The 10,839-nt window shown below is 35.5% G+C and overlaps 1 protein-coding gene across 1 annotated transcript; it reads left to right on the top strand.

Annotated features, from left to right (window-relative positions):
• Positions 1 to 653: 653 nt before the first annotated feature.
• Positions 654 to 10,604, top strand: LOC125848842 (eukaryotic translation initiation factor 4E-2). The gene is made up of 5 exons (XM_049528786.1): positions 654 to 1,035; positions 3,754 to 3,919; positions 4,033 to 4,158; positions 10,124 to 10,189; positions 10,274 to 10,604. Exons 1-5 carry the CDS (start codon positions 779 to 781, stop codon positions 10,322 to 10,324), a joined length of 666 nt encoding a protein of 221 aa, XP_049384743.1. The 5' UTR covers positions 654 to 778; the 3' UTR covers positions 10,325 to 10,604.
• Positions 10,605 to 10,839: the final 235 nt, after the last annotated feature.

The raw sequence follows: 10,839 nt of genomic DNA, 5'->3' as shown, positions 1-10,839 counted from the left end.
AGGTCACTCCTACCTTGTCCCAAATATCCTTATTTTAATCTTATCTCTCCTAGTAAGACCACACAACCACCTCAACATCCTCATTTTCGCAACTTTAAACTTTTGAATATGTGAATTCTTGACTAATCAATATTTTTCTCCATACAACATGCCTATACATAAAATAATAATTGGGCTATTTTTTAAGTTAGAAAGATTTGTTACTTCGTTTAATTTCCCTTTTTTTTTGGGAAAATTACCTGATTAAACAAACATATACCAGTTAATTAGTCATCATAACTATAGTTTTAGTTAATTACCATTTACGATCAATATTTAGTGATAATTACGTGGGCTGGGGTTCTGAGTTTGTATAATTCGCAAGTTTGTTAACTTTTGTATGATATAATTTGTATAATTGCTTAAAGTTAAGATGTTTGTGTTTGTATAAATTCGTTATTTCAAGTTTATACAAAAATAACTGAATTATATAAATATACTCGCAAATTATACAAATCCATGAATTATACAAATAATATAACTTAAATTGTAACTATATCCTGTAAATGTACAAACTATAACTATGAAAGTTTATTATAGTGGCTCTTTGTGATTTTTTTTGTTTTTACAGAAAGCCTATTTGCAGCCCAGCCCAAAAAGTAAAAGATTAGCGGGTCTAGAGTGAAAACTGTCAACAAACAAACCGGAGTTTTCCCAAATACAATTTGAGGAGTTCAACTGAAATCCATAACCAACCCCACAAATTTCTTGGACGAAAGCTTAGAGAAAAACACCAAAAATGGCTGATGAACTAAACAAAGCTGCTTCAGAGGAATACAAAACGTCATCTGTAGAAGACGGAGGTGAGGAAGGAGAGATCGTAGGGGAATCGGATGATACGGCCTCGTTTTTAGGGAAACAAATCACTATGAAACATCCACTAGAACATTCTTGGACATTTTGGTTCGATAACCCTTCAGGGAAATCGAAACAAGCTGCTTGGGGTAGTTCCATTCGCCCCATTTACACCTTCTCCGCTGCTGAAGATTTTTGGAGGTACCATTAACTTTGCTTTATTTTTTTGGGCGTTTGAGAAAAACTTCATCGGTAGGATTAGGGTTTCTAATGTTCTGATTATCTGCCTTCGATTTGTAATTTTTGTAATGATTAGATCTTCATATATAATGTGAATTTAAGCCAGTTAAAATTTTGCTGTAAATCCTGGATCCTCTTAAACATACATGAGGAGTGACGTTTACAGCAGTTGTTACAATAGGCATCAAGGATGACTTGAAGAAATTTAGAATTTTACATACTTGCATGTAGCATAAATCTCTAGTACTTACTCGTAGTAGTATGCTTTTTATGCTTTCGTTTTCTTATTTGAAGTTGTCAAATTCTCTGTTAAGTTGTGAATGGAAAATAATGACACATGCATTAGAAAAATTCACTTCCATTCATCCATGCATGACATGCTTTTATTACTTCACCTTTAATTATAGCTAATTAATATGTAGATTCATAAGTAATGTGCTTCTTTGAGTATATTAACTTGTTGTGATGTATACGTTCTTTAGTACTGTGCGTTTGAAGGAATTCAAAAGCCCTGAACTAGATCATTGTGTTGAAACGTGAAGATCAAAACACGAAAATAAGGAGAAATATAGGTGCACTCAAATTTACATCCTTTCCCCCTTTTGATCTCTCAATGTAATGGAAAAATAAAAAAAATGTGTAATATAGTTGTGACTATCGATTTGGGTATGGATGGATGGAATAGATCAAGTCGAGCGAACTTTTGATGAAGATCATATACTCAAATGATGTCACGAGATCGCGATGATGCGCAAGTATGAACATGTAATATTCAAATATGGAATCAGAATTAGGCCCTGCATTGAGGCACAAAGTTCCCTGAACAAAGTGGGAGGTGTGGTCTTACTTTGAGATTAGTGGTTATTGTGGGAGAGGGCGTGATCTTACTTTGAGACTATGTTGCTCGGACTTGGGTGTGGGTATCCAATATGGGTGCTGATCTAGAGGTTGGATTCTTCAACACACAAATTTTAGAATTTTGGGGTATGGATCTAAGTGCAAATTTGTGGATATGGGTGCAGGGATACGGCCAATAAAATATATATTACGACATATAAACTATATATTTTGATATGTTAAAGCCATTGAACTAAAACTAATAAAACTTTATTCTAAATGAACACCAATAGTTTATTCATAAGATATCTCACGTAATAGAAAATCATTTTCATACTTTATATAACTATATATATATGACATAAACTCAAAAATCAAATCAAATACCCAATCAATCTATACATCTTGTTCAATGTAGTCAAAGTGTCCATGATAAGTTGACCAAATCAGGTATTGATCCCACACCCACACTCATGTCGTGTTGATAGGTGTTGACAAGGGTGCAACATGAATTTTGAAGAGTCCACGAAACATAGCTTTGAGATCCCAGAATTGTTAGAAGATTCATTTTATGGAGGTTGTATCGGGTCTGCAGTAGAGTTCTATTTCATAAATTAATTGGGCTGTACTATACACTGCCTTCTTTGTATTTTTGTTGTGTTTTACTACTTTTATGGTCTCCTTTTTCCTTCTTTTTTGTTCCTGGGTCATCAAAATATTTTGATAACTAACCTTTCTCAAAATGATATTTTGATAAGTAATGGTAATTTTATTGATGAAATAACAAAAACAGATGGTAATTTTATTGAAAAACACTCCACTGTGAAGCTGGTATTGAACCCCAGTACAAGAGAAAGCTGTTAGAATCCTTCTATAGCTTTTTTGGGTCATCAAGACCACTTGGAAGTCGATCTTTTATTATTTAATTTGAATTCGATTTTTTATTATTTATTTTGAAGTCGATCTTTTACTGAACATTACCAAAAACGTACTTTTTCAAGACATGACACAGAACACACAAAAGCTAATGTATTGATGATGGCTGCTGCATGCCATAAACCTACTTCCTTGTAATACTTATAATTTTTTTTTGATAAAGTAACATATTAATACTTATAATATATTTAATTTCAAAAAAACATATTAATACTTATAATATACTCTCTCTATTTCAATTCAAGTGTCTTAATTATCTTTTTAGTTTGCTTAAAAGAGAATGCTTCTTTTTATATTTGGTAACCCTTTGATTCCGACATTTCTGGCATGTTTATGGACACAAGATTTAAAGGGCATTTTGGTGCATTACACAACTTCAATTTAAGACCACAAGATTCAAGTCTTCCTTATTTTTTTTAAACAACGTATCTAGTCAAACTAAGACACTTACATTGAAACGGGAGGGAGTAATAATGTTGCTTCTAAAACTTACTCCTTAAAATCTCATCTTTTTTTCACTTTCAATTTTGATATATTTTATTGATTATCCTATGAAAATATATAGATTGTTGGAAATTTGTTTTTCTCCTTAGCAACCATATGGTGGAAAGTATTTTCTACTCACTAACTAAAATGGAAAAATAAGACCACATATTTTCTAAGAAAACATGTGCTGGTGGTGCCGGCAATATGTTTTCCACATTTTTCTCAAGAGTCAAGATGCTCAGAGTTATTTGGTACTTGTGTTGGTGGGATGTAGCAGATACCTTGTGGAATTAGTTGAGGTGCGGGCAAGCTGGCCCAGTTATAAAAAGAAATATAAGATCATGAAGCATGCATGCTTTATTTTATATTCTGAGATCATGGATTGGATATTTTGATATATTCCTGTTGAATATTCTGCAGTGTGTACAACAACATCCACCACCCAAGCAAGTTGGCCGTGGGTGCAGACTTCCATTGTTTTAAAAATAAAATTGAGCCAAAGTGGGAAGATCCTGTATGTGCCAATGGAGGGAAGTGGACGATGAACTTTTCTAGGGGTAAATCTGATACCTGCTGGCTGTATACGGTATGCCCATGATGTTCCTATCTGATTCTTAATCTTGTGTCTAATCTGGCTTTTTTCTTTTCCCATATGGATGAAGGTCATCCTTAAATTTTCTGATATGGAATTAACTGTAGCTTCTGGCACTGATTGGAGAGCAATTTGATTATGGAGATGAAATTTGTGGAGCGGTTATTAATGTTCGAGTTAGACAAGAAAAAATAGCTCTGTGGACCAGGAATGCTGCCAATGAAACAGCTCAGGTAATTTCTTTAAACCAAAAAAGGCATAATATAAGTACTTATTACTACCTGCTTTTTGGCTTTGACAGTCAGCTTCATTACTTTGTGGGACTAAGTTGAGAAATAAAAAAATGTAGTGTCTAATTTTGTCGTGATTTGCTTAAACGTTATGTATCCCATTTAGTGACGCCATTTAATAGTAATGGCTGTAGACAACACTAGAATCACCAGTAGATAGTGTTAAGCTTGAGACGGAGAACGTCGGTCACAATTGTTTTTTTCGAGTAATGACATTGGTGATTGGCTGGATTTTGAATTCCAATTCTAGTAACTTTCTAAGTGGTTTTTAACAGAAATGTATTGACATCAACGGATGGACCAAGGGGAAAGATTGTCACAAAGGGGCATATCTGCCTTGCAGTCAAATCCTTGGAACTTTTTAAATTGTCTTAACAAGTGTATCTACATTTAGAGATGCATCATGCATGAAGAGAAAATAATGGCATCAAGAGTGTCTGTTTACTTGTGAAATAGCATGCCTTTACATGTGCTGTTTTAGGTCTTCTATGAGCACTTATATATGAAGTTTTAGGTTTCCTATATATATTATGCTGCATGAATTCTCTCTAGTATTTTGTTAAATATATGTGCAAAGAGGCAGTTTAGTGCTGAATGCTCCGGGCATCATGTGTTCATATTCTGTATTTAATCATCAGGACGGTAAGTAAAGACTAATTTTTATAGGTACTATTTTAATTCCCTTAAATAGCCTGTTACCACAATCAGAAACTGATACATATTTCCTAACAAAGATGTATTGTCTTATTCCCATATCACAATATATTTATATATATATATATAACATTTTCATGCATCCAAGGGTTTAACCTTGTGGTCAATGCTGAAATGGACCATGAGAGACTAGTTTTCAAATCCCTACAGGGGCAAAAGGTGTTAGGTGATTTCTTTTCATATGTCTAAGCCTTGATGGTCCTGTGCTGTTGAGAAGTAACAAATACCTGGTGGGTTTGTCAAAATGCACACAAAGTGGCCTGAATAGTTTCACTTCTTTGGTTTTACATTTTAGTCAACAACATCGTATAGCTCAAACGTAAATACCTTGTGTATTTGTAGACTCTATTTTTGTCACGACCCAGCAACAGACGTGATGACACTTGTCTATTCCCACCAAGACAAGTCAGCCTCAACCCAACGAAACAAAAGAAATGCGGAAATAGTAAAGCAAGACAAGATAAAGCGGAAAACATTCATTCTATTAAAACCCTCAAAATCTGGCTGTCGCCTATACAAGCTACTAAATACATAAAGTGAGGAATTGAAATAATTACAAGTCTCAGCCTTTGTTCTCAAATAAAACAAAGTATAAAGAAAAAGGAAAAAGAGGGCCCGTTGAAGTAACAAGCATCTACCTCTCCAAATCCTTTACAAGCCTCGGAAAGTAATAGAAGGACGATCACGCTATACCGGGCTCGAAACCTACAGAAGTGTAGAAGCAAGGAGTGAGTACCAACAACACGGTACCCAACAAGCAACCTTATAAACAAGGCATCTAGCTAGAAATCGAATACCCCTTACACTCCGACCGAACCTCCTCAAACTACAACCTGCACAGAAATCAACCCAACCTAGCAGTTCTATAATGCACAACTCACAAGGCTCAATAATCACAGTTCAACAATCAAACGAATCAAGTAAGTCTCGAACACAATTAACAAGCAAGTCACACATAAACACCAAATGCCTCAAGTCACAATAGTCAATCCCTCGCCGAAACCATTTCCCATCGGCATAATATCACTAGCCGGAACCATTTCCCATTGGCTTTATATCAATCCTCTAGCCGAAAATGACCTCGACATCACAACACTTGTCGAAAATGACCTCGGCATAATAGCACTCGCCGGCAATGACCTCGGCATCATAAACATCACATGTCTCATCACGGTGTCCCACAATCAATGCACACAAGCACTATCACACCACATGGAAGAGATACTAACTCATGCAATTCAAGTCCACATTCATGCTATCAAACATTTCATCAATCAATCAACAAGGGTCACAATAAGGCAATTCACATCATCATGTTCATCACGTAGCCTTTTCAATTCAACCCCTTTTTATTCATTTAGATATATCAAGTGGACAATTAAACCCTTCACCCCATCCCCATTACTCCCAACACACAAGCAACGAAGGAAGTACACGAATTCTACTAGAATACAAGGTTTAGGAGATCACTTGCCTTAAATCACACAATTAATCACTCCATGAGATGAGTCTCTTCCCCTTCCGAATCACTCCCGAAGTCACACAATCTATAACAATCAAGTATTCACAATAAATATTTGGAAACAACAATACCCACATCAATTACTTTGAAAAATGGGTCAATCAACTCAAAACCCAATTCCGAGAATAAAGGTTTGAATCCAAAATTTAATACTTGAAAACATTACTAAAGGAAAATGAAGGTTTAGGATCATAAAAGCTTGCCATTTACTAATCAAAATTCATAAATAACCAAAGAAAAATGAAGGTTTAGGATCATAAAAGCCTACCCAATTGACTTAGCACAAACAATCCTTTCAAAAATCGCCACCAAGGGTTCCCCAAGCTCAAAAATGAAAAATGGGCCTTAAAACCCGAAAATGGCAGGCAAAAACCCTCTCAGATGTCGCTTATGCGAATCAGGTTCCACTTAAGTGAACCTCGCAAAAGTTGGGGGTCTTGCTTTTGCGAACCAGGTTCCGCTTAAGTGACCATCGCTAAAGTGAACCATGGTGAACCCCGCCCAAGCGAACCCCGCCCAAAAGGCCAGTCTCGCTTTTGCGAACCAGGTTCCGCATAAGCAAAGACTGCAGCACCAGAAACATCAGCCAACACGAAAACATCGAAAGGACCCTCGAGATTCATTCGGAACTCCTTGCACACAAACCACATATGCAAATCAATTATACTCGACGTTCCGGACTCAATGGAACTGTCAAAATACGAATCTGAGGTCTCCTTTACCCGACATCCGTGAAAACCACAAGAAACTAACTTAATGCCTAAAAGTCTAAAACAAGCTCGGAAACTCTCAAAAATCGACGAGATCTCACCTGGGCCTAAAATCATCCCCTGAATCCAACAAAACTCTCAAAAATTCTGATCCGAGCATTCGAACCCCGAATGTTGACCAAAGTCAACCCAAGGGCTAATTTTCCACAATTTCACAACTTAGGACCTCAAATCTCAAAAAAACTCGGAAGTTGCAACCAACAACTCTCACAGCTCAGATTCCACGGGATTGATGGAATCGATGGAATTCCATTCAGACACTCGAAGCTCCAAAAGGCTCCAAAAACCACTTTTGAGCAACTTAGCCTTTCAAAAGCAAAAACTTATCAAATTCTCAACTTTTAACTCAAAATTTAAAACCAACTTTTTCAAACTCAATCATAAGAGACTCAGGGTCGATATCGGGAGGGGCAAAACGGTAAATTCACGAAACTTTCAAAAAATGACCGACCGGGTCATTACAATTTTATTATGGGAAGAATACATTTTGAAATTTGCATTATACGGATTCATCATGGCATAACAAGTTTTGTGTTGGTTGTTAATCTACTACAGTCCTCTTCCTTTATCTGGGTTTGGGATGATAATGTGAACAAATATCATACAACCAAAGTTACTTTGTAGGAGTAAGACATAATACATATTCTGCAAGTTTAGCCAGCTAGATATGACTGAAGTTGAGGTGACATTAGAATGGATTGAGGTACCTAAATGTTTGACAATTCAGATGTTTAGGCTCATTGTTTCAGGAGAATGGAATGATGGATGAAAATGCGAAGCATAGGAATATTCAAGTAAGATGGTTGAAAAGGAGTGCCACATAAATGTTATGTGATAGTAAGATACCTACCAAAGGGAAAGAGAAGTTGTTAAGAATGGCTGCGAGGCTAACACTTTTGTATTAGAGTGAATATTGGGCCTCTAAAGCCGAAAATATCCACAAGATTAGTACTACAGATATGCCAATGTTAAGACAAATGTGCAGTCATAATAGCTACATGAGATTAGAAATGATCACATGTGTTAGAAGGTTAGAATGATAAAATGAGAGACTATTGCTTGAGATGTGTAGCCATGTGTTATGTAGGCTTTCTTAAGCACCAGTTGTTAGCTGTAAAAACATTATTGATGGTGTTGAAAGAGGAGGTAGACCTAGAAAGGAGTTATCTCAAAGAATTTGGAATATTCTGGAATCCAGGTTGTTCTAGCAAAAGATGAAAAATATAATGTACGAACCCATCAAAAATATTAAAAAATAAAGTACATTGACAATTCGTATGGGTGATACCATCTAAAAGACTAGTGCTTACTAGACTCTTAGTATATTAGAGACATAACCACTGGAAGAGCATATGTGAGAAATCTTACTGTTGGATGTCCTAAAATTCAACAACATACCCAGCGAAAGATGTCCTAAAATACTGAATATAAAAATATTATGGATTCAAACAAAGCATTTATGATGTGTTCATACTGCCTGCCCCAACTAACTTGGATTGAGGCATAGTAATTATTGTATTTAAATATATTTCTAAGGCTAAATTAAAGATAGCCCCTTATACTCAAACCTTACTAGTGATCAGATAGACATCTCTACTTCGAAACGTTTTAAATGTTTAATTACTTTATTTCAAAAAATATTTAGTTACTTGTAGAAAAATAACAAATTATTTTTTATGTTGAAAAGGCCAAAGCTACAGCTTAAAATTGAAATGCGATTCCTGACTAATAATAGTTAGCGGAAGTTTATTAATTGATATGTTTTCATTATGTTATCCATTCATAGCAGTTCTAGGAAAACCCCCTATATTTTCTAAGAAGTTTCTATTTTACCTTTATGCTTTTTTTCAGTGATGGACCCCTGAACTCTTATTTTGGTTTCAGAAACTTGTAACTGTTACGTCATCTACCATTAGTGAAGTCTTGAAGTTAAGTATTGTTTTCTAACAGGTGGAGCTAACTTTTCACCATCTGCATTCTCTGTTATGTAGCTTTAGCAATAATGGCTTGGAGAAGAACAGCCTGGATTCCAAAACATTCTAAATCTTTTACGAAACTATGAATACAATCAACTTAAATGCATTGATATTTTTAACTGGAATGAAAAGCAAAGCTTTGGGACAGGAACAGAGCAAGTTGTATGCTACGATATCAGAATTAAAAATTAGATAGTTTATTGGCAGATTTTGGTGTTAACCATTGGTTGTTTTCAGTATTCCCTTCGAGTGCAGGATGTAGTTTTAGAATTTGCATTCTCATATTCGTAAGGTACGATGAGATGAGTTGGCTTAAATGGAGAAACATGGTTACTCGACTCCCCACTGTATGGGATTGAGGTGTAGTGGTTGCGTATCCATACGGAACTCTATAAATGGTTCAGTTTTGGCCTTTCTTTTTAAATTTCTTTTCCCTATGAAACATTGAATTAATAAGGAGTGCTATGTTCCTAGTTGGTCTCTGCCTGTATTAGGTGGTCTGTAAAATTTTGGTATGTTTCCTTGAGTTGCAGCATCAGTCTTGTAAAATAGTTATTTTTTTGTATGATTTTGTGATTGCCGATGTTACTTGGCTCCAATGACGAGAGGCTTGTGAGAATCGAAAATGTAGTAAGAAGTATTTTGCCCCCAAATTGATAGAGTACTATTCACTGTGTGGTTGAATTTACCCAGTCCATCTATACAGTAGCTACATATCTTTGACTACTTCTGAGATAATGCATGTGTCTTGCCACTTTGGTTATTCTAAACCAATTTTATTTTTTCATGTTTCCAACCCTCCCACTCCTATTTCTTGTCCATTCCTACTTTTTCTTCTAGAATTACACGATACGGCATTCCGCATTCCCCCTCCCCCCTGTCTACTAGCCTCATCCACTTGTATCTAAATGAGCATTTCATTGCAGGTGAGCATTGGTAAACAATGGAAAGAGTTTCTGGATTACAATGACACAATTGGCTTTATATTTCATGTAAGATGTCTTGGTTATATACTCAATCATTGATTTGCTCAATCATTGATTTGCAACTCTCATCAAGAACCATTTGTTTTGCAGGATGATGCAAAGAAGCTTGACAGAGCTGCCAAGAATCGTTATTCCGTGTAGTTCTACCGTTACAACAGGGAATGCAATCAATACAGTTACAGTGGTAGTATACTTGTTTACTGAAGAATCAGCAGTCACTTGTGGCTGCATGTTTTACCTCTTGCATTGGCATTGCCAATTTTCGTATAGGGAATTTGTTTGGTTTTGAAGCTTTTTGATGACTTGACAAATTGGCCATATGCGACTTGTATTAGTACCGATATTATAGAGGATTTTTGCTATTTCTGTGAAATTGACAGCACTCAGCAATCTTACGTATGTGTTTTGCTTTCCTTTCCAATCCAACTTACTCTTTGAGGGGTCATTTGATATGGTGTATAAGAATAATGCTGAATAGGGGCTTTATTAGTAATGCCGGTATTAGTTAGGCAATATGGTTTGATGGACCTTTGTACTTATGAGTTTTTATTTGAACCTCTTTATTTAACTACTTGCCAATTGAAACATTAAACTCAATGAAACTCAACACTTTAAATCCCTTTGGCTTTGTATGAAGTTCAAATGCACAATAAAAT

This window comes from Solanum stenotomum, chromosome 12 (genome assembly GCF_019186545.1).
Source record: "Solanum stenotomum isolate F172 chromosome 12, ASM1918654v1, whole genome shotgun sequence".
NCBI classification, from domain to species: domain Eukaryota; kingdom Viridiplantae; phylum Streptophyta; class Magnoliopsida; order Solanales; family Solanaceae; genus Solanum; species Solanum stenotomum.
This window is presented reverse-complemented; position numbering and strand designations above follow the sequence as displayed.